Source organism: Marmota flaviventris, chromosome 1 (genome assembly GCF_047511675.1).
Source record: "Marmota flaviventris isolate mMarFla1 chromosome 1, mMarFla1.hap1, whole genome shotgun sequence".
Classification (NCBI taxonomy): Eukaryota; Metazoa; Chordata; class Mammalia; order Rodentia; family Sciuridae; genus Marmota; species Marmota flaviventris.
This window is the reverse complement of record NC_092498.1, coordinates 14,674,411-14,698,525: the sequence shown is the minus strand read 5'-3', so window position 1 is coordinate 14,698,525 and position 24,115 is coordinate 14,674,411. Positions and strand designations below refer to the sequence as shown.

Below are 24,115 nucleotides of genomic sequence, written 5' to 3'. Positions count from 1 at the left end.
TCAGTGGTAGAGTGCCCCTGCTTTCAATCCCCGGTACTGAAATAAAATAAAATTAATAAAATAAATAAAAAAGAGCTGGGGAAGTAGCTTAGTGGTAGAACATTTGCCTAGCATATGCAAGGCCCTAGAATAATCCTCAGCACTGAAAAACAAAAGAAACAAACAAACAGCAACAACAACAACAACAAAAACAAAACAAAACAAAACAAAACAAAAAACAGTAAAGGATTGGAGAGACTACTTTTAGTATATCCATAAAATAGAGTATTACAAATCATTAGGAATGTTGATAAAGATGTATGTTTATTCACTGAAGGTCTTAGGTAAACAAATAATAGAAAATAAGTTAGAGAAGAAAGTATATTCCAAAATGTTAAGAGATAATTTCTGAGCAATATAAAAATACACAGAATTTTGCTATTAATAAAGTTAACAAATCTGAGGAGCTTGCTAGATACAAATTCCTACACTCAGATCTTATTATTCCAGCTTCCCCACCTACTTGGGTTAATTTTTATGTAGAGCCTGGTCCCTACCATTTTGGGGAAGTCTTTGGGAATCTGATGTAACCACAGGTCCTCTCCCTTGAAAACACAAATAGTGGCACCACCTGGGCTTCAAGTGTGGAGTGGTATGGCCCTGACTCCAGTTGAAGTAAGAACATCTAATGCAGAATGGGTGTCAACAACTCTTCCTCATTTTCCTGGCATCCACAGGGGACCAAGCAATAGGGTATGCAGGGGTGGTGGCTGGCCCTGAGGACCACTGTGAGAATCTGCGTGTGCTGTACATGGGGCTACTTCCCTGCTGCCCCCCACAGGACAGCTCTCAGACTGTGGCTCCTCCTGGACCCTGCCTCTTCTGGTCCACAGGACACAAAAATCTCTGGCTGTGTAAGTCTAAGGAAGCCATCCCCACCACCTTGCTCCTGGCTCTTGTTTACAACATCAATGACAAAAGCCCCTCCCATTTATCCTGCATGGTACTGTCATTTAGGCTGAGATGGGTCCCAGCTTAGTGGCCTGGGATCCACACAGAATCATAAACTTTACTTGGGGTCTTTTCTTCTTTTTTTGGAACTGGGGATTGAACCCAGGGCTTCACATATGTGAGGCAAACACTATGCCACTGAGCTACCTCCCAGCCCTATAGCATAAATTTTAGGACCCCAACAACATTTTATTAACAGTTTACAAGATTTCCTCTTTTTGTGTATCACTAAAAGTCATGGGCTGCATGAATGTGGGTGGTTCTATGGCTTCTAAGAGAAAAAAGGCAGTTAAGAGTCAAGTCCTTTTGGGAAGACAGAGGTCTGTGGCCTCAGCCACCAGGTGGCATCACTGACCAGCAGGGAAGAGCCACTCCTTCTGCCTGGACTCCATTCCACCCAAGAAAGGGCAGATTCTGCACCCGGGGGCATCTGTCTGCAGGGTGCGCCTGTCTGCAGGGGTCACCAGTCCTCACTCTGTCCTCCCCTTGCAGCCCCCACCTGTTCCCGGGCACACCCGATCCTCAGTAGCCGCTCCTTCCCATCTCCTCCCCTTCTCCGGACCCAGGGGGAAATAAAGTAGGGCAGAGAGTTTTCTTAGCCCTGGCATAATAAAAAGGAAACCTGAACACTTTTCTTTCTTTCTTTTTTTTTTAATATTGAGATTAAAAAGCCCAAATCCAAAAACCAACCACCAAGTGTGTTTGCATGTGGGTGGCTCCCTTGTAGGGCAGTTCTGAAGGAGCAGTGCCTCGGACAGCTGGTGGCTGCACTTGCCCTGGATTCTGTGCTGGGACAACCTGGGGACACCTTTCAGAAAGGCCACCGGGAACTGTGTTTAAAACTGGTGGTCATACTGGGAGGACGTTTCCCTTGAGGTTGAGTTGATTATTTCTTGTGGAGAAACTTCATTTTATTGCCTAAAAAAGAAAATGAGAACATTCATCAGGTGGACAAAGAAAGGTGAGTTACACGTTGCCCCTCTTCACCCCAGGTATGGGCTAGGCGGCACAGGTCTGAAATCCCAGAGACCTGGGAATCTGAGACAGCAAAATCACAGGTTCAAGGCCAGCCCAGGCAATTTAGTGAGATGGTTAGTAATTAAGTAAGACCTTGTCTCAAAAAATGAAAAGGGGTGGGGGGGCTGTAGTTGTGGCTTGCCTAGCACGGGAGAGGCACTGAGTTGGATTCTCAGCACTACATAAAATAAATAAATAAAATAAAGGTATTGTGTCCATCTCCAACTAAAAAACAAAAACAAAAACAAACAAACAAAAAGGGTGGGTAGGTAAGTGATAAAGCACCAGGTTCAATTCCCTGTGCAGCAAAAAAGGGGGAAAATGATATCACCCCAGATATGGTGCTATCCGAGCCTCCCCTTGCTCTGGAGAGGTGGGGGTTCCCCTTTTTCAGAGTTGCCCCTCTGGCTTCTCAGGTACCTGCTGCTGCTCTGATGGCAGGAGTCTAACACTTGGGGTTCTGAAAGGAAGACCCTCCAAGCTGTAGAGGGTGCTGGTGTCTGGTGTGGTTATGACAAAGCCCAGAGTGGCACACTTCCCAGGAGCCACCCAGGGACACTCCAGCAGCTGGAGGTACTGGGCCCCTCTTGGGGGCTGCCTCCTGGGACCTCCCTCTTCAACGCCTTTGTTCTCTTCCTCCTCATTCTCCCTTTCCCAGCAAGGGCCTCCGAGCCGGGGGAACTGCAGTCCTGCCGCTGCCTACCTGTCCACTTCAGGGGCATCTGGAGGCTGCTCTGCTGCCTCCTACAGTGCTCTGTCCCCAGAAGACTAGGAGTGAAGGCAACAATAGTGAAAGAAGAGCAAGATAGCCAGGGGTGGGGGGCAATAAAGGAGGGATTTGCTTCCTTGGTCTCCACTTTGGGGGCAGATTAGGATAGGAGGTTAAAATGACCATTTTGCCCTCCAGGCGGGGGTGGTGGAGCTCTGGATTATTCAGGAACAGGCTCTGGCTCCAGGGATGAGACCCAGGCTTACCCAGTCCTTTCAGGAACTTATTGACACCGCTGTGCTCTCCGCTGGGGAGTGTCTCTAGATACTCTTGGGCTCGGACCTCAAATAGACCTGGCAACAAGAGATGGCAAGCCACTTTAATTCCTCCACATTGCACTTCCACACCAGCCCATTTCCTCCTCACCACAGGAAAGAGCAATCTTGCTTCTGAGATGAAGCTGATCCTATAAACATGCTCTGAATCATGAGTTTTATAAGGTTTTTTTTCCCTCTTACAATTGCCCAACCTTGCACAATAGCCGTTTTTGGAAAGCTATAAAGCAAGCTCATACATGAAATCCCATTTTTACTCAACAGACACCTTCCAAGCATCTACCCTGTGCCAGGGTCTCGGTTTCAAAGAAAAACCAGGGATGGAGGAGCTCCTAAATTCTCCCGTTTCCTCATACTTTCCCGATGGGGACACTGGCCAAGTGGTGCAGTTCCCTGGGAATCGGGCCTGCCTGGGGCCTCAGGGAGGCTAGACATGCCCTCTCTGGACCCCTGCGCTCTGACCCCACATGCTGTGCCTTTCTGAGGACTCTTTTAGGGACAGGGCTTCCTACCACATTCCTGTTAAGCCTTTGTCTCCCACCTCTCTTACCACACAGTGAACTGTAAACCCATTTCCATGTTCCCAGTAGTCTTCTATTTAAAAGAACTCTTTCTTGGGGTGTGTCCTGTGACTTCTACTTTCTGACCCATTTTCTTCTCCCTTCAGGTACCCCTTATCAGAACCACCTGAAGCCTGCCTGCTCTGCCTTTCCTGTTAAAGGGCTGTGGGGATGCAGGCCTTGGGTGCTTTACTCAGTTTCTGAGTTCACAGACCAGAGTACACCCTGCCTGGCGCCAGATGCTCACCTGAACCTTCCCTGCTTGCTGCACAGCGTCCCTGGGGAAGGCAACACCTTTCCCTGCCCAGGTTTAACTCCCATCTACCACTGCTCTGCAAGCATTTCTAGATTTTAGACTCCCCAGAGGGCTTAAGACAAGGTGCAAAAGAGACTGGATGGTTTCTCCTCCTCTCTCCCTGGAAGTCAGTGGAACCCAGGCAGACAAAGGCAGGGACAAGCTGCCCAGGTCTGTGGGCCCTGTCTCCCTCTCTACTGTCCCCTTCCCATCTGTGGAGAGTAGGCAAAAAGAAGAGTGGAGGGGAGCGGAGGCCTGAAAACAGGGGAGGAGAGGGTGTTCCTGGGTTTCATCAGGAAGGACAAATGAAAAGGAAGGGGACCTTGCCAGACGCTGGAATGTGGCTCTGCAAGAGGCTCTGAGGGGCTGGCGTGGTGGCTCACCCCTGTAATCCTAGCAGCTGGGAAGGCTGAGGCAGGAGGATCTAGAGTTCAAAGCCAGCCTCAGCAAAAGTGAGGCACTAAGCAACTAGGTGAGACCTGTCTCTAAATAAAATACAGAACAGGGCTGGGGATGTGGTTCAGTGGTCGAGTGTCCAGGAGGGAGGCAAGAGAAGCGAGGGAGGGGCAGAGGGGTGATTTCACAAGCTCAGAGGCCTGTGAAGGAGCTCCCCTAGGAGGCCAGAGGGAGCCAGAATGCTGTTGGCCTCTGCGCCCAGGCCCGTGACCCTCCTCCCTGCTCTCCTGGAATCTCCAGCTCACTGGCCCCAACGCGGAAGAATCCCTAACCCTTGGCATCCTGCCGGCGCAGCTCCCGCTCCTGGATGAAGCCCCGGAACATCTGGGTCTCCATGAAGACCTCCAGGAAGCGGCGGAGGCTCTTGGAGGAGACAGCTTTACGGAAGGCCTCTCGCTGCAGGGTCCTCTCCTCGCGCTCCCCGGGCGTCAGGAACAAGGAGTAGTGGCCCACGATCTCCACGAAGAAGCGCACAAAGGCTTCGGACACCACCTGGTTCAGGGGGCTGGCATCAGGGCCTGGCAGGGAGGGGAAAGGCCAGAGGCAATGAAGGCAGGCGGCCATGCTAGTGCCTGAGTGAAGCCAATTAGTGACCAAGTGATTGCTAGCTGTGGCAAACCGTCATCTAGGAAAAGTTACCTAACGTTAAGTCATTTCTTTCCCCCTTTACACAGATATTTTAGTGCCCGAATGGGGGGGATGGAAAAATTTCCCCAGGGGAATGCGGGCCATTGTGCAGCTGCTCTGAGGCCCCTGTGTCGTGGAGGGAGCTGCCTTTACCAGCTGTGCTGTCCAGGGGCCCTCCATCCTGGTCACAGGCCAGCTCATTCCGCTGCTCCAGAAGGTGTTCCAGGGCCACCTGAAGCTTCCGGGGTAGGATGGAATCCTCGTCCTCCATCTGTAAAGCAGAAGCAGGCGGGCCACTGGGCTAGTGCTCCTGGGAGCCACCACGCAATGGCCATAGGTGGGCAGGCTGGCTCACTTCCCAGGTTAGTGGAAGGAACAGGATTTGGAACCAGCATCTGAGGTCTGAGTTCCAATCCTACTTTTTATAAGCTGTGTGAGCCTCAGTTTCTCCTCCATTTGTAAAATGGGCTACCAATCAATATGTGCCTCATCTCAAAGATTAAAAGCATACGATTCTCTTGTGCAAGTGCTTGGCACTTCGCGGACACTCAATAGGTATTTTCCACTGTCCACACCCTGAAGGGCAGCTTGTGTTCATGGGGGAATTCTGTCCAGTACAAAAGACCAGTGTGATCCCAAGCTGGCCTTGTGATCTGGGCTCAGACAGGAGAGCCTCAGCGAGGGCCAACTCTGGGGCCTCTGGGAGTGAAAGCAGATGGACTAACGATGAAAGGCATTGACGCTACTCGGTTCTTCCTCGGTGTGCTTACTCCAAGCTCACAGCTACCCATCAGAATGCCTAGGAAGATTTTCTGTCATTTTTTTTTTTTGCGGGGTGGGTACTGGGGATTGAACTCACGGGTACTAGACCACTAAGCCACATCTCCAGCCCTATTTTATATTTTATTTAGAGACAGGGTCTCCCTGAGTTGCTTAGCACCTTGCTTTTTTTTTTTTAGAGAAAGATTTTTTTTTAAATTTTTTTTTTTTTCAAAGAGAGAGAGAGAAGAGAGAATTTTAATATTTATTTTTTAGTTTTCGGCGGACACAACATCTTTGTTTGTATGTGGTGCTGAGGATCCAACCCGGGCTGCACGCATGCCAGGCGAGCGCGCTACCGCTTGAGCCACACCCCCAGCCCAGCACCTTGCTTTTGATGAGGCTGGTTTTGAACTCTAGATCCTCCTACTTCAGCCTCCTGAGCCACTGGGATTACAGGCATGAGACATGGTGCCTGGCTGTGTCATTATTATTTATTATTGCTTTGCCATTTTAAATGGCACTGGGTATTGAACTCGGGGGCACTTACCACTGACCCACATCCCTAGCCCTTTTATTTATTTATTTTTTAATTTTGAGACAAGGCCTTATTAAATTACTGAAGCCCCCCTCAAACTGGTGATCCTCTTGCCTCAGCCTCCTCACCATTCCCAGCCTTTCTTTGTTATTCTTTGCAAGATCTAATGGGAGTTAGACTTCTTGAGTAAATGATAAAAAGAAAATAAATGTGCACTGCTTTTCTCTGATAATGAAAGTAATTTAAAATCGCTACAGAAAATATGTGAAGCTGGGTGTGGTGGTGCATGCCTGTAATCTCAGTGACTCAGAAAGCAGAGGAAGGAGGCTCTCAAGTTAAGAGGCCAATCTGGTCAACTCAGGGAGATCCTGTCTCAAAAAAAAAAAAAAAAGAAAGAAAAAGACCTGGGGGTGTAGCTCAGTGATAAATCAGTGGCAAAGTACCCCTGGAATCAATCCTTAGTACACACAAACAATAACAAAAAGAGAAATAAAGAAATATACAAAAGTTTATTAAAACAATTTAAAATCACTCATAACTTGTCTCTCAGTCTCCCTTCCTAATAAATCAGCATTAATGTGTCAGTAGGTTTTTCTTGAAATCATCTTTCTTTTTGCAGTGTTTGGAACTGAACCCAAGGCCTCGCACAGCAGTCTACCATTGAGCTTCACCCCAGACCCTCCTTTCAATTTAAAAAAAAAAATTTTATTTGTACTTCAATGTTTATAGGTTTCCTTTTAATCTTTTAAAAACACATATATATATCTTCCTTCTATAAAAATAATGCTTACAATTTGTGTCCTGATTTTTTTTTTTTTTGGTACCAGGAATTGAACCCAGGGGCATTCAACTATTGAGCCACATGCCCAGTCCCTTTGTAAAATTTTTTTAAATTTTGATACAGGGTCTCGTTAAATTGCTGAGGCTGGCTTTGAACTTGTGATGCTCCTGTCTCAGCCTCCTGAATCACTGTAGACTAGACATGTGCCACTGCACCTGATTCTGAAGTTAGAAAATCCTTTTGTGTTAGAGCACACAGAATCACCCTCCTTTTTGCCTCCTGGCCTGAGGCTGTCTAGTTGTCCAGCTCCACCAGCAACCCCAGGCCCACCACAGAGCCTGCCCAGAACTAGGGAGCTGAACCCCAGGAAGAGACAGGTAAGAAAAAGGGAGCAGCAGGCGGGGCTGGCCCTCGCACTCACCTGTCTGAGGAACCGACTGTTGATGAGGTCGACCACCAGGACCTACGGGACAGAGGAAAAGGGACAAGTATTGTCACCTGGGCCTCTGGGATAAAGGTGGACTCAGCCTTCTTCCTCCTTGGCTAAGAGGCATCTGGGGTGAAGGGTGGGCCATGCTGGCCTCCTGGTGTTGCGACTGCCACCACAGATGGCAGACAGGGAGAAAGCAGCCACCAGGTCCCTCTGCTGCCTGACGGCTCCCGCCTGGTTCTGATGGGCCAAGGCAGAAGTTCCTGGGTTCTTTTTTAAAGTGTGCTGGTTATTGAGGTGGGTAAAAGATGCTGAAGACCCCCACTTGTTCCCGTCCCTGTCAGTTTTGCCACTCCCCACCTGGGGCTTCTCCCTCTTTCTTCCCAGTTGTCCACTGAATCTTGTCACTTCTCTCAAAGGAACAGGAGAGACAAGCAGAGGGATTCAACCAAGCTGCAGGCAGCGGCTTTTCATTAGCTAAGGCTTTCAGGACAAAGCACCTTCTCCCCCGCTCCTCAGGGTCAGGGTGGGGTACAAGGGCCAGGGTGCGGGGAGTGAGGCCTAGTAGGTAAGTGCTGCCCCTGTGAGTGGGACCTTCGCTTGAGCCTAGTAGAGGCCACTGGCTATGATGGAAGAAGACAAGGGGTCTGGATGGTCTCCCAACCACAGCCAGATACAGGTGGGCTCAGAGAACTGCTGCAGATCAGAGGGTGGTTCCACACACCCCTCTTCTAGGACCCAAATGAACCATGTAAAGCTCACACTGCACCTGCACAAACCCTTTACCTTTAGGACCCTGGACAATTAGAGGACCAGTATCTTGAGCCCTGGGGAAAAATAGAGAGACAGATGCTACTAGGTTTAGGACTGAATGGCACTGTTCAGTCCCCTAAGGTTTGGTCTCTGACTGCTGGAGGTCCCCAGGACACAGGGGTAGCCACTTTAGAGAAAGGGGTTGGGATTAAATAACTCCAGAAGTGCCAAGCAGCACTTTCCTACTGAGATACTAATCTAAGAACCCAGAGTTTGACCATTAGCAATGTTCTAGAGGTTGTTTTTTTAACTGAAATGACAAAGGACCTTTCATAGGTGCACAGTCATTGTCTGTTTTGTCATAAGTTCAAAAATGCATTTGAAGTTGGGTACGGTGGCACATGCCTGTAATCTCAGGGACTTGGAGGCTGAGGCAGAAAGATCACAAGTTTGAGGCCAGCTTTGGCAATTTAGTGAGGCCCTAAGCAACTTAGTGAGACCTTGCCTCAAAATAAAAAATAAAAAGTGCTGGGGGTGTAGTGCAGTGGTAGAGTGCCACAGGTTCAATTCCTTGTACCACACAAAATAAAAAACACATTCCAGTTACTGCTAGTTCTTTGTGTCTGTTCCTCCCTTTGCACTGGTGGGTGGGAGGGAAGAGGGGGACAGGACAAATGGCTGTGTCTGAAGGCAGAGCTGATGGCTTGCTAGGTTGTTCACCGTTGTCCTTCTCAATGGCTGCTCCACCTTCATTTTATTTATTTGTATTTTACTTTATTTTTTGCAGTTCTGGGGACTGAACCCAGGGCCTGCCTGGCAACAAGCCAGGCAAGTGCTCTCCCACTGAACTACCCCCCAACCTCAGTCATTTAATTTAGAAAGAAAAACACAGTGTTTGCAGCCACCCGAGGGTGGACTAAACCAGACCTGAGCCAGGACCTGTCACGGGCAGAGCAGTGGCTAGACAGCTTTCTGCCTGCTCCCGACACTCCTGGCTCTGAAGAGCCTTCACTTGCTGGCACAGCCCTCCCAGTACTGCCCCCCGGCTCTGTGAACCCCACTGGGGATGGGCTGGGGCTCACCTCTTCCAGTGGCAGCTCCCTGAGCAGCGGCAGCGAGCTGGACAGCAGCCCAATGAGGAAGGGGGTGGGTGAGCACGCGATGTCGATCATGGCAGGTGGAAGCACAGGGATGTAGGTGTGCTGCCAGCTGAAGGGGTAGATGAGCGCCACCATGGCATGACAGCACTTGGATAAGGTGCTGCAGAGGGAGAGATGGGAAGGAGAGCCCGGTTCAGCTAGGGTGAGGACAGGCAGCCTCATGGAAGGCTGGAGAGGAGCATCTGGACTTCTCCCCAAGGCATGCTGGTTAGAAGCATCACACAGGGATTTCACATACCCAGTCACTCAGTCCCAGCACCAGGATCGGAGATGCTCTGAGCCTATGCACAAGGCCTTAGGACACAGTTGGAGGGGCTGATGCCTTGCCCAGATAATCAACCCAAGAGTGTGTTTCCCTGTGAAAGCCACATCCACCCTTGTACAATTTTGATGAAAATCATACAAACAAAACAAAACAATGTCCCCCCCCCCCCAAAAAAAAAAAAAAAAAAAAAAAAAACCCAAACCACTGCTACTGTTTGGATGTGATCTGTCCCCCAAGGGTTCATGAGCTGGCAGCCTGGCCCCCGTGTGGCAGTGGTGAGGTGGTGGAAACTTTCAGAGGGGGGACCTGGGGCAAGGTCATCAATGATGGGGCTCCACCTCATGGAGTCAAGCTGTTTCCCAGGAAGGGGTTTGGTGTGCTCCCACCAGAGTGAGCTGTTATAAAAAGACCGAGGCTGGCCACTCCCTCCTCTCTTGCTTCTTGCCAACTCATTTGCCCCTTATGTATTGGGCCAGTTTTCAATTTTCCATCACATTGATGGGGCCATGGAGACCCTTGCCGGGGAGCTGGCACCATGTTGTTTGGACCTTTCAGCCACTGGAATTGTGAGTTGGATAAACTGCTGTATTTTATAAAGTACCAAGCCTCAAGAATGCCTGGGTGCAATCAGGGAAAATGAGGATTTATCCTTTGGTACTTACAGGACAACAATCACAATTGTTCCATTTTGTTTTCCTTTTTTTGAAGTTTTAAAAAAATACCTTTATTTTTATTTATTTATTTTTATGTGATCCTGAGGATCAAACTCAGGGCAAGCGCTCTACCACTGAGCCACAACCCCAGCCCACAATTGTTCCATTTTGTAAAAGTGAAACTCATATACAGTTACCCCTTACCTAGAATCCTGACCAAAGGACAATATGCTAAATAACTTAGAGGTAACCCTTTAAAGTGCTAAAACAAAACATGGAGAAATATTGGGAATCTCTCTCTTTGATTCTCTTGATTTTTTTTGTTGCAATGCTAGGGATCAAACCCAGGGCCCCAAACATGTCATCTAAGTGCTCTACCACAAAGCCACATCCCCAGCCCTGGAAATCCCTCTTCCAAACAAATGATCATGGCTGGGCATAGTGGCACATGCCTGTAATCCCAGCGGCTTGGGAGACTGAGGCAGGAGGATGATGAGTTCAAAGCCAGCCTCAGCAAAAGTGAGGTGCTAAGCAACTCAGTGAGACCCTGTCTCTAAATAAAACACAAAATAGGGCTGGGGATGTGGCTCAGTGGTTCAGTGCCCCCGAGTTCAATCCCAGGTACCTTAAAACAAAAAAAGTCAAAGAAGAATAAAATAAAACAACTCAAACTACTTAGTTTTCAATGTGTTCCTCTTGAATTCCGCACCCCCTGTGAAACATGTTTAAAATATACATTAGCACATGGATAGGAGAAATTATAGATCTATTGTACAATATGCAATATGATCACTATAGTTAATAACAATGTACCACATTCCTCCCCCCACCCAGTACTGGGGATGGAACGCAGGGACACTCACTGTACCACTGAGTTACAACCCCCAGCCCTATCTATCTATCTATTGGTACTGGGGATTGAACCCAGGGATGCTCTACTACTGGGTGACAATCCCAACCCTTTTTATTTCTTATTTTGAGACAGCCTCTTGCTAAGTTGCCCATGTTAGCCTTGAATTTGCTATCCTCCTGTCTCAGCCTCCTGAGTAACTAGGATTACAAGTGTGCATCACCTCAGTGAGTAAGTGTGAACCAGGTGGAAGAGAAGGTGGTTGGACTGAGGTTAGGAAACGTGCTAAGCAATGCTGGCGCTAGATACATAGGATGCGTAAATAAAAGTCACAGATGAAATTCATTCAGTGAACTGAAAGGCGTTGAGCTAAGGGGTAACTGTACTCCATTCTGACGGGGACAACAGGTATACTGCTGGCTGTGTAGGTTAGGGGCTGTCAGATCTGCCCCTGCAGATGGAGCCTAGTTTCCACACCTAGTTATCATCACCACCTCAGTAGCTGGAGCACAAAGGGAGCGCTGGGTGCACAGAGCAGAGCAGCAGGCAGGCATCTATTCGAGGAGTGTCTCATTCCTCTGGCTCTCTAGCCCACGTCATTATTCTAAAAAAAATTGCCTTGTGCAATACAAGAAAGGAAAGGTCAAATCCTGCAAATAATACAGTTGGTGGTGGCAGCAGTTCCCCGAGAGGTAGAGAAGAGAAGACGGTAGTGAGGGTAGGGTATATCTTCCTCAATCAGTGCTGCAAGTTCTAATGAAATTTTCCTCCCTGACTTGAGGCAGGAGGGTGAGCACTGCTGGGACCAGGGGTCTCTTAGGAATATGCAAAGGGAATGGTTCTGGGAGGCTGAGGTGACTTTTCAAGCAAGCTGGGAGCAGTCTCCCTGGGCATCAGCTGGTTGGAGGAGGAGCTGTCTTTGAAGGAAGGGTGAGGAAGAGCATCCTGGCAGCTGGCTCGCATTACAGTGTGGGTGGAGGAAAGAAACACCAGCTCCCACAGCTGTGACCAATTGTACAGAAGAGGGAGAGGGAAGAGAAGGCCCCAGTGGGAGGGTAGCTGGGCCACAGGGCTCAATGGTAGGCATAGCAAGAAGGGTCAGGCCCCTGAGCGTTTTGCTGTTGGGTGGTAGTTCCTGAGGGCTGAAGGCTGAAAAGTATTACTCCAGAATATCAGGATGCACTTGTGAAACGCTAAAGTTTCCCTGGAGCAGACACTTCCATTCTGGTCCCTATTAAGCCTCCATGCCATATTTAGGGATCCTGTACCCTGCAGGCTTCCAATTCATCTATGAACCTGTGACAATCTAGCTCAGAGCTTCCTTAAGACACGTCAAAGAATCAGGAAGTTTTCCTAACTAACTAGTTAGGAACTGAGGGCTGATCTAGTCAGTGCCCTCTAGCCCCCCAGCTCCTGTGGGCATCACTCCCAGGAAGAGCAGTGAAAGGTAAACTGGGGTCTGATCTTGGGCCTGGTGAAGCCTGGCAGAAAGTGGGTGTCACCACGAAGCGGCTGCCATGTTTCCATGACTGTACTTCGAAACCCTGAAGTAATGTGTCACTGAACTTAAAAGGACACAGGCTGGGCCTCAGGAAAGCCAATTCTGTCACCTCCTGTGTAATCTCAGGAGGAGCTCTTCATGTCTCCAGAGTCTCCTGTAAAAGGTAATCTCCAATGTCCTTCCAGCTTAACATCTACAAACTCTCCTCTATAAGACAGAAAACAAGCCAGGGACTGGAAGTGGGAGTTTTGTTTGAGGCCACAAAAAGAACTAGGGTGTCACAGGAAGGTCACTGTAGAGTTTGTTAGCAGAGTCTGGACAAAACGATGGTGACATCTCACTCTAAGAAACTGATAACTGAGTCTGAGTGGTTTTGAGGCACTGAAGTTAAGTCCCAAAGGGGAAGAGCTGACACAAAGCCAGTGTGGCTGGGTGGGAGCTGAATCCAACAGAAGAACCGGAAGATGCTTTCGGCCAAGGACATGTGAGTGATGGCTTTGGATTAGAAGATTATAGTATCTGTGGCTATTTATCCTTTAGGTCTTGCTTCAAATGGTATCTTCTTGGTGTTCGTGTATAAAAATAGATGGCTAATACTAAGTGTTAAGTCAGAACTTGCCATTATGATATTAAAATTGGTTTCTTCATAGAAGTTTGCTGAATTAAATGTATTTGTCTCCAAGACTTTGTCAACTATTGAGGACCAACCTGACCTGTGAAGTAGTATTCTGGCTACCAAGCACCAACGTGGCAGCAAACTCATCTGCCTAGGGGACATATTCTCAAACCTTGTGTTCTGAGATGGCAAACACTGCCAAGGGCAGCTGATTCTAGAAGATCATTTAAATTTATGAAAACTGACGCAGTTAACCATACGTCAAACCAAGGCTTAAACGCCAATAGTTGCCAGATCTGATCACCTAATCCTATTTGTCATTAGCCAGTAGGCTTTCACTCGGCTTATGGTCTATTGCACTACGAAAAGAAAATAACCTTGAACATTACAAGCTTTGTGCCACCTAAAATTCTTTATGTGAACTTGTCCAAGTTCTGATTTTATTCAGCCTGGTCTATAGGTTTAGCCAAAACTTTCTGGAACTAAAATTAGTAAACTAAAAAACAAAATGTTTATCATAGGGAAGATGAAGATAGGGGTAATATTTATCTGGGTTGTTATGGCAACAGAACAAGCCATCACAACAACATTCTTTCTTTTCCATCTGTCAAACTTTGGCTTGACAGACCTTTAAAAAACACTCAATATCCACTCTAAAGATGAAACAGAGCAAAAATGTTATTCTAAATTTGATAGATTTTTGGCTTGACTTAAAACCCTTTTACAACTCATACAGTATTTACCACAGCTCCCTGCAATTTCCTCTTGCAGTGGGCTGACTCCCCAGCAGTGACAAGGAAATACACTGTGTTTGTGTTTGTGGGGGACAGTGCTGGGGGCAGGCTAAGGCCCACTCTGGGATGTCACGGGGCCACTTACTGAGTTTGTGAGATGTCCTGTTCTCATGCTCTGTTCTGTGTCCTCAGTAAGACTGGGGCCACAGAAAGAAAAGAAAAATAAGGAGGCTTCCTTCCACTTTTAGCTGAATGGGGCTAAGGATCAGCATGTGTGCAGTGCACAGAGTCCTAAGGATGAGGGGAGCAGCTGTAACTTACCATTTTTTTCACAGAATTTGCCAGATCAGGAAACCTGCAGCCAGTCACTGTTCCCCTAACCCTTGTTTGTCGAGGCCTGGCCACAGAACCTTTTAATTCCCTACAGCTACTCTTCCATAAATCCAACAGAATAGGGTGGATATAGATTTCTCTACATGGTCCTCAGAGTTTTTTGGAAAAATTCATGAAGCATGGTGCCAGGAGGCCTGGAGCAGTCTGGCCCATGGAGTCTAAGGATTTCAGAGCTGAGTCTGTGGGGGCCACTCAGTCACACCTACCTTACTGTAGCCCCTGCTGGAAGGCCGAAGGCCACTGAGGGAAGGAAGCCTCTGAGGAAGAAAGCTTGGTCTTCCTAGTGTCAGCTTCAAAGTGACTGCTGAGCTTCTAATGGCTCCTAGTGGCCTGCTTTACAAAGCCTTTTCTTCTACATTTCTGTGGACAGATAGAGTTCCATACCCTGCAGGTCACCCACCCTCAGATCTCGGTGGCCTGGCCAGCTCCCTGGTCTTATCTGGAGTCAGACACCTCTCTCACTACTGGCTTCCTTGTGCAAAGTGATTGAACCTCTGCGCCTTTCAGGGTTCTGACCAGAACATGCACCTGACAGGGCTGCGGGGAGCACTGAAGAATGCAGGTGAGCCTCTGAGAAAGAGGCCGGCCCAGAGGCAGCACCCCAGGTTGTGGCAGCTGAACCTGCTGTCCTTATTGTGATCAGGTTCACTCATGCTTGGTTTTCTTCTCTTCCTATCTTGGAACTCTTTGGGTCTTTTAATATCTATTTTTCTACCCCTTCAAATCTGCATGAGGCAGAATAAGATGGAAACGTAGTTTACTGGATAAGAAAGAGAACACATGGAACTATTTGTAATAGGGAAAGAGCAACTGCCTGCAGGGAAAACAAGACACCAGAGTGCCCAGAAAGAACCACTAGGGGCCTGGGCTCATAAACCCCTGTGTCACAAATGAGGAGACCCAGGGCCCAGGGCTAAGGAAGTTCAGGGTCTTTCCTCTGTGAGTGTGGTAAGAGAGGGACATGCATGCTTGGGAGCTGTAAAAGGTATAAAAAATGCAATTCAGGGGGCTGAGGTTCTACCTCAATGGTAGAGTGCTTGCCTAGCATCTATGAGGCACTGGGTTAGATCCTCAGCAGCACATAAAAAAATATAAATAAAATAAAGATAAAGCTGGGCGTGGTGGTGCATGCCTGTAATCCCAGTGGCTCCGGAGGCTGAGGCAGGAGGATCGCAAGTTCAAAGCCAGCTTCATAAAAAGTGAGACACTAAGCAACTCAGTGAGACCTTGTCTCTAAATAAAATACAGAATAGGGCTGGAATGTGGCTCAGTGGTTGAGTGCCCCTGGGTTCAATTCCCGGTAAAAATAAAGATATTTAAAAATGGATTTAAAAAATGCAATTAAAGCATTTAACACACACGTGCACACACACTGTACCATGGCCTAGCTCTGCCCAGAGGAAGCACTGAAATTATCCACGTTCCAGCTGCTTCTTCCTCCCTTACAAAAATCCACTCCACAGCACCTAAGATCTGACAGTTGCTTCAAAAGAAGCACATGACGCGTAGTGTGTGCCATAGTGAGAACTGCTGGCAGCAGCCACAGCTGACAGCTTACCTGCCCCTCTCCTGGGCATGTGCTGTTTGAAAAGACTACATCTCTAAGGGTACAATCCCAGGCAAGGAGAGTGGGTGGCAGGGCAAAGAGACAAACTCAAAGTCCCTTCTATGAAGCCCTGTGGGTGACCTGTCTCCTCCATAAGGCTGCCCCAGACAGGGTAGGGAGTGGGGCCGGGGAAGAGACTCTGGGCAGGGTCCATTCCTTGTTCCTCTGTCCTTCCTCACAGCAGCTTTGTGGAGGGGCTGGACCAGCATCCAGGCTGTCCACCCAGAAATTTGTCCAAGGGTAAGGTAGAGGTGGTTGTGTCCTTCCCCAGACACCTTGTAGAAAGCACTGAGCCTTCTGAGATTACCTCCCATACTGCCCCTCAAAGAGACACACATCTTTACATTTCCACCCCTTTCTGTTCCTATCTCTCCTTTCACTGCACTTTGTCCAGGAAACTAGATGGTTTCCTGCTCTCATGAGGGTGGGGTACCCCCTGGTTGCTCCACTCCAGCAACACTCATCAACTCAGGCATTTTCTCAATCTGGGCCCTCCCCAAGTCTAACATCTTCATCCCAGAAACAAGCTCTCCGGGGACTGTGTCCCCAGCTCTATTCCGAGCAGACACCAGGTTTGCTCAGCTGGACTTCCACTTCCTGCCTAGGTCTTTCTGAAATCTATCACTTTTCTCTCCCCCAAATCCAAGCCTGAGAATCCAACAGTTTGGGGAGAATGAGGGGCTGAGTGAGCCTTCCAGAGAATCAAGACGGTTACTATAGTGCTAATGAAACCCCATCCTGGTCACTGAAGGGTTACTCCTCATCCTTAGTATCCATGGCCCAACCTTGAGAACTCTTTGGCTGAATTCCCCAGTGCCCAGGGAGCCTGGAGAGCTGCCAAGCACCCAGCACCAGCTGCAGGCTAAAGACAGGGCCTGCTTCCTGACACAAGTGCACAGGGAGTACAGTAACTGTGACATTTAAAAGTGAACTCAAACACAGGGTGGGGGCCATCGGGGAATAGCCAAATGGCTGCTGTCCAAAGAGGAGCATCATGAAGGTGACCAGATGGCTGCAGTGGAAGGGAGGGCTGGATGCCATTTCCTCCCACGCCCCCTGATGAATTCCATGTTGATACATTTTGTCCTTTCCATTCTTTCTTTTCTTCTTCTCTTTTGTTTTCTGAAGTTCAGTCCTATTTCCTCTTTAAGCCACTGTTACTTGTTTTCTCTTCTTCTGCCATATCTTCTTTCCAGATGCACCTCTCAGTGGCCCCCTCTGCCTGGCTGGCCTGAGGACTCCACATCTTGGCCCTTCCTGGAGCTGTAGCTCCCACCTGCACGCACACTTCTGGCTTCTGTGCCCTCAGTCCAAAGCGAAGAAGGTGAGAAGGTTAAGAGCCGGTGTTTTGAAATGACGAAAATGCAAGACCTTCTTTTGCTGGAAGTTCAGAGATCACCCAAACACCTCTTTGCATTTCTTCCAGATCTTCTTTGATCTGCAAATCATGGATTATGACCACGGGGATTGGGTGGCATCCTGAGGGGCAGTGAGTGCTGTGTATATTGTGTGATCTCCTTTAGTAATGAGGAGAGGGACGCCTTTTGGGTTAGTCTGCACTCTTTCCTCTGCCCTGCAATCCTTCCACCTCTGCCTGCTTCACCTTCTCTGTTCTAGCCACAGTGTGCTCCTCTGTAGTCCTGAATGTGATGTGTGAGGCTTCCTGCCTCCTTGCCTTTGTACAGAGAGTTCCCCTGGGAACAAGGGCCCTCTATCCACTTCCACAACTAACTGCATCTAACGAGCCTTCCCAACATGGTGTGTCCAGTTACTTTCCCGTTCCCCTCATTGGACTGAGAACTATGGACAGGTCTGTGCCTTTTACCCCACTGTTTTTTTCCACACATAACAGAGTGCCTAGTGCACAACAGGACCCGTGGCAAGCAGGCAGGGAGCCTGCCTTGGCCTAGGTCACTAGTGTCTTCTAGGCCTTCAACATCAGCAGCCACTGCCTCCTACTCTTACCCACAGGAGCTCTCCCCTGAACCTGGCCTGTTCTATACACTTCAAGTCTAAGGCCATTCACACACTCCAGCAGAAGGATCCAAAGTGGTACCTGAGCTTGTCTGCAAGGAATATGACCCTCCTTTCCAGAAGCAGGGAGGCAAAAACACAGACCAGGTGGCGGACACTGAGGCAGGAGAAGAGAGACTCAAAATCCACGTGTTCAAGCCGGGAGTCCAGTGGGCGGCACAGCTCGATTACCTGCCAGGGAATAGAGCAGCTATGAAGGCAGGCCACCTGTCAGCCAGACCTTTCCCAGGTGTACACAGTCCCTGGGGCTCTGAAGTCCCCAGCAGGGATGACCCACTGGCAGGGGAACAGGAAGAAAAGAGAGGAAAACAAAAGGGACTGGGGAAGGAGAAGGAGGTAGTTGGGGAGGGAAGCACATGCCTCACATTCAACTGAGGACAGTTTGGATGGAGGCCAGAAAAGTGGATGTCAGAATCAGTGGCCCTTTACCCAAAATATCAGGAGGCTCCCCCTTGCTAAGAACACATCTGGACTCCCCATGGAGAGTTCTCACTATTAGAAAATGGCCTAGACTTTAGTGTCCCCACTGAAAATGCCATTGTCTCATGGGGATTATTACCTGCTGGAACAGGATCACAGGCACAGGCCTGAGCAGCACTACTAAGACGCACTTCTTGAGAAGGCATTTCTTTCTTTCTTTCTGGTTCCAACTTGTGATCCTCCAGCCTCAGCCTCCCAAGTAGCTGGAATTACAGGTGTGGACCACCATACCCAGCCAGATATTTCTTAATTCTCCCTAGTCCCATTACAATCATGTTCTGATACATTTTCATCTATATTCAGTGTGTACATCATTCCATAGTTGCGGTTCCTGAATCTATCAAGTTGCTACTCATGTGTTTCTCTCTCTTTTTTGAAGAACTGTGGTTTGAACCCAGGGCCTGATGCATGCTAGGCAACCGCTCTGCCACTGAGTGACATTCTCACCCCATGTTTTTCCCCTTTAAAGAGCTGACTCCTCCATGGTGAGCTGAACAGAGACTAGAATTTACTCTTAGCATTGTACATGCCCAGTGTTCTATCTACACGGGGCTCACTCACAGCAAACCTCCTGCTACACCCCATGGCTGAACCACCTGTAACTGGTATGGGATGGTTTCAGGCTCGCTAGCAACAGCTCTCTGTGCTGGGAAACTGGGTTGTTTAGAATGTCCCAGTCTCAACCTCATCCTTCCTTTGTCTCCAGAGGTGACCTACTTTTGCCAGGGCCTTTGGAAGTAGAGACTCGAGGCTAAATGGGATCAGTTTTCTGATGTCCATGGAGCCACATGAAGAAGATGGGAAGGGTAAAAATAAGCTCCTTCAGGGCTGGGGTTGTGGCTCAGGGGTAGAGCGCTCACCTGGTGCATGCGAGGCCCTGGGTTCAATCTTTAGTACCTCATAAAAATAAATAAATAAAATAAAGGTATTGGGGCTGGGGATGTGGCTCAAGTGGTAACGCGCTCGCCTGGCATGAGCGGGTCGCTGGGTTCGATCCTTAGCACCACATAAAATAAAATAAAATAAAGATGTGTCCGCAGAAAACTGAAAAAAAAAAAAAAAAAAAAAAAAAAAAAATATATATATATATATATATATATAAAATAAAGGTATTGTGTCCAATTACAACTAAACAATAAATATTAAAAAAACAAAAAACAAAACAACAAAAAACAAGCTCCTTCATCAAATCCCAGTCTGGTCAAGGAAGGGATATGCTTCAAAGTCTGAGCTGAATAAACAACAGTCCCTGAGCTTGTTTTCCCTGAAAAGAATCTGTTTTACATGAAAAGTTATAGAGGGGATGCAGATACAAAATGTAAATAGGTTCAAATAAGATTTATGAATGACTATGGGCAATTAAGAGAAGGTATAGATGCTCAGTGACCAGTAAGGCCAATATCATGCAAAGTAATGCACGTGCCCCCCACAGCATGGTTCTTAGAGGTTGCCCTGGGGTGGAAGCCTGGGCTGAATGGATTGGACCGAGTGTGGAACTTCTGAGGAGTAATCTGGACCCATCCGAGGAGCAAGGTAGACAACTGAATTTGATTGTTTGCTGAAAGCCAGCCTTTCTGACCACTGGACTTGGTTGACTGGACCATTTTCCTAGAGAGGAAAGGAACCCAACTACTCACCTCAGTCCCTGAACCAGGCAAGAAGTTCTTAACAATAATGGTTTTGCCCAGGGCTGGGAAAGGGGCCTCCATGACACTCCTCATGAGGGGCTGGACAAGGGCAGGAGAGATGCCACGTCGTTTTTCCACCTCATCCAAGATCTGCAAGGATCAGGAAAGCAGCTCAGCGATTCCGAAGTCAGAGCACCAAGGTGTAGCTCAATCCTAGAGGGAGTGGGCCTGCTATGGTGAATCGAGAATTACAGAGAGGCCCTGCAGACCTCATCAGGCCACATTTAGATTACAGGTGCTCTGACTCAAGGCATTATTGGTCCCAATTCTTCTCCCTTCTGTGTCTGCTGCTTTTGCAGTGTGACTTTGTAGTTCCTAGTACTAAAGGGTAAAGTATAGTTCCTTGCCTCTTCATTCTGGGTTTGGCATGTGACTTATTGGGCTGCTGTGTTCATTCTTAGTGGGCCTGATACTGTCCCCAATGGGGTAAAAACTGGTTCTTGGGAAGGTGGTAAAGAAACTTAGATGTTATAAAGGATTGTAGCCCTCTAAGGGGCCATAATACATAAACAGATACATGATTTATTTGTGGAATTAAAAATTCACTCGAAGTAGTCATCAGGGAAATGTAAATCAAAATCACAATTAGTTATCACTTCACATTCATTAGAATGGCTTTAATCAAACAATAATAACAAGTGTTGAAAAGGAAACTGAGAAATTAGAATCCTCATATGCTTCTGGTAGGAACGTAAACTAGTCAAACCAGTTTTAAAAACTGTGGCAGTTTCTCAAAAGGTTAAACAAAGTCACCATACGACCTAGCACATAACCACTCCAAGGTTCCTACCCAAGAGAGATGAAAACATGTTCATATAAACATGTGTATGTGAGTACTGATCACAGCATTATTGCTGGTGGCCAAAGCTGGACTTGCTCATAGGAGCCATTTCACCTCCAGCTCCACAGGCCTTCTCACCACAAACACTATGACCCGCAGCCCAATTCCACACTTGAGCACACCCCTGTGAAAGGCTGACCTGGGCAGCAATATGCAACTGTGCAAGAGCTATAAATGACCAACCTGAGTGGGAAGCAACTGCCCCCTGGTGCAGCAGAGAGAGAGACCACATCTCAGATCACACTGATGGCATTAAGTCTAGCAGGGAAGTTCAAGTTCTACTATGGCAAGAGGTCCCTCTATATCCCTATAACTCAGGCTTCTACTGAACTAAGAAGGAGAGTGAGCAGGAAGTAGACTTTTGTTCAGAAATGCTTCTAGGAAGCATATATCCACCCACACAGATTTAGGCCTGAAAAAGAAGCTCAGACTGAAATATATATACATACAAGCAGGATTTTAAATAAATTAATGGATTAGATACTCATGTCTGATTAATACAGGAAATGAAGGTTGGATTATATATAGTAAAAAAAATTTTATAGTGCTAGGGATTAAATGCAGGGTCTTGAGCATGCTAGGCAAGCATTCCCCCACTGAGCTATATCCCCAGTCCCCTTTACCCAACTTTTGATATCAGCACCACATAGGATAAAAATTCTGTTCTACATCAATATAGAATATTGGGTGGATGAGCTAAATTAATATAGCATTTCTCATGTCTTGATATAGTGGTTCATTTTCCAGAAAAGACCAAATTATTAATATTTTGATAAACACAGAACACTTAAAAAATAATAAATCTCACACATATGCATACAACACTCAGATTCAGAAAGCTACACATACGTACATGAATCTCTGATTTTTTTTTTTTTTTTCCCCCAGCAAAAACCAATATGACAAATAATGCTTAAAAGAAGGAAAGTAAAACACCTGGCAGGTTCTGGGCAGCTCCTCTGCCTGGCCCTCCCTGCACTCCATTACCTTACCCTCTCCCCTCTTCTACTTTCTGGGCCCATCCTCCAGAACCAAAGATGAGAGGACAGAGGTAAGAATGAGGTGAGGCTGGGAATAAAGAAACAGGAAGGCAAACAGAGAAGACAGTGATGAGGAGCTGGGGAGGCCTGTCCCCAGGTCCTCTGGGCCCTGCCTCTCCTTCCCACTGCTTCCTCCCAGGGCCAAGTTCTCACCTTTGAAAAGAGACTGAAGCATCCCAGGCGGCTCACAATGCAGTACACTTCAGGAAGACGCTTCCCTTTGCCTCCAGGCTTTGAGTAGAGAAACAGAAGGACAAGAGGAGCATTAGCAACCTCCGGGAGGAAAGTCCCCGGAGCTGTCCATCATGTGCCAGAAGATCATGAGGTGTCTTCTGAACAACAGTGAGGTGAGCAGTTATCAGCACCCCACATCAGTCAGGAAGCACTTCTAGCTACACATTATATATATTTTCATTCTCCCGAAGGGCCCAAATCAACGGTGCTATGCACACAGCAGGTACTCAATATGGCCTATAGAACTACAAAGGAAAGCTTATTAACTTGTTTACCCATATCACTGTAGTTACTACTGAGGAGTTATTTTGAGAATATCTGTTATGATAATGATAATTCCAAGTGAAAAATAATTTCTGAAGATGTTTTTGGAAATAGACTTTTAAGCTAATTTTCAAATCAAAAGAAAAATCAGTCTCAATACTTTAAAAGTAATTTGAACAATAGAAATTATCCCACTTAACTTTTTCAATTTTTTAAAAAACTTTTATTTTGTTTTTATTTATTTTTTTATGGTGCTGAGGATTGAACCCAGGCCTCACACGTGCTAGAAGAGCATTCTACCGCTGAGACACAATCCCAGCCCCCAACGTTTTCAGTTGTTAGCCACATTTTTTACCCATTAATTAATTGAACAAATATGTATTGAATACCTATTATGTGCCATGCATTACTTGACTCAACGATTTTTAGCCAATTTCAAAGCCTCAAATACGCTTGCAGTGGAAAAAGATTCATCACTTCTAATGATTTTAAAAGAATGGGCCTCAAAAAGACAAATTATAAAATGTTTTAGCATGATCACTTCCTTGGAACAAGTTTCTGACTTTTAAAGATGATTGTTCCATAGGGGCCACTCTTGAATTATTTGAGTTTTCTCTCCTTAGCAACCATTCTGAACGTTCTTACTAAGCACTCAGGGTCTGTTTAGCACATTACATTAAAATGACATATGGCTAAAGGAGAGGAGGAGAGTCTTTAATTTGGTGGGAAAATAAAGTATTTTCCTTTTGATAGAAATGGAGATATTACTTCCACCTACGAAAAAAACTCAGGTGAGTCCCCAAATCTGTCTGTAACTGCCCTGGGGAACCTGCCACACCTCCTATTCCTTCTCCTGCAGCATATGCACATCTCAGACCTGGCTATCCACACAGGGCAGCTGATTGAGAGCAAACTACTAACCAGTAGTCTCCGGCAATAACCGAACCTTCTGCTCCCGTCTTCTCCAGTCAAGACGAACGAGAAGGTTTCACTGTGGGGGGAAGCACACAAGCATCATGAAGCAGAACAAAGCAAGAGGCGCCACACGGAGGGTACCAGGGGATATGCTGGAGGGCTGTCAAGAAGAGTTGCTTTCTAACCTGCTGTCCTTCTCTGCTGAGACTGTGGTCACAGTTTTGGAGTAAATGTCAGGCAAGCAAAGATCTATAATGCCACATGTTGTGAGAGAAAATGAGTTTTGTTTTTTTTTCATGCTGAATTCTCATGTCACTCTATCACCTGAGCCATCCCATTAAATAAAATACAACTGTCAATTTATAATTATGGCTGAGTAGAGGGAGGAGGGATAGGCACTGTCCTCTGCGAGCCTCAGGGTGAGGGATATAACGCCGTGAGGGAGTAGCTGAGGACAGGACAGTTCTGGGCCTCTCAGCACTGGCCCTTGTGTAGCTCTCTCAGGGCACTGTTTGTATCAACTATCCTAAGGCTTGTACTGTTCTTGAAGACTGCTAGGCCACCTTCAAGGATACACAGGATAGGTGGCCT

The 24,115-nt window shown here is 47.3% G+C and overlaps 1 protein-coding gene across 11 annotated transcripts in view; it reads right to left on the bottom strand.

The window, feature by feature from the left end:
• Positions 1-340: 340 nt before the first annotated feature.
• Dennd2a (DENN domain containing 2A) overlaps positions 341-24,115 on the bottom strand; it is a 104,654-nt gene continuing 80,879 nt past the window's right edge. For 6 of the 11 annotated variants that reach the window (XM_071611619.1, XM_071611614.1, XM_027952194.2 and 3 more), the window contains 10 exons: positions 23,531-23,600; positions 22,265-22,342; positions 20,180-20,320; positions 18,085-18,233; positions 9,333-9,510; positions 7,489-7,530; positions 5,143-5,260; positions 4,635-4,880; positions 2,983-3,069; positions 345-1,908 (listed from right to left, as the gene is read on the bottom strand). In XM_071611619.1, coding sequence (XP_071467720.1) covers positions 1,877-1,908; positions 2,983-3,069; positions 4,635-4,880; positions 5,143-5,260; positions 7,489-7,530; positions 9,333-9,510; positions 18,085-18,233; positions 20,180-20,320; positions 22,265-22,342; positions 23,531-23,600 — 1,141 coding nt within the window. In that variant the 3' untranslated portion in view covers positions 345-1,876. Of the gene's footprint in view, positions 1,909-2,982; positions 3,070-4,634; positions 4,881-5,142; positions 5,261-7,488; positions 7,531-9,332; positions 11,041-18,084; positions 18,234-20,179; positions 20,321-22,264; positions 22,343-23,530; positions 23,601-24,115 lie in introns of those variants that run through there. The other 5 variants (XM_071611627.1, XM_027952196.3, XM_027952195.2 and 2 more) reach the window with 4 other exon arrangements.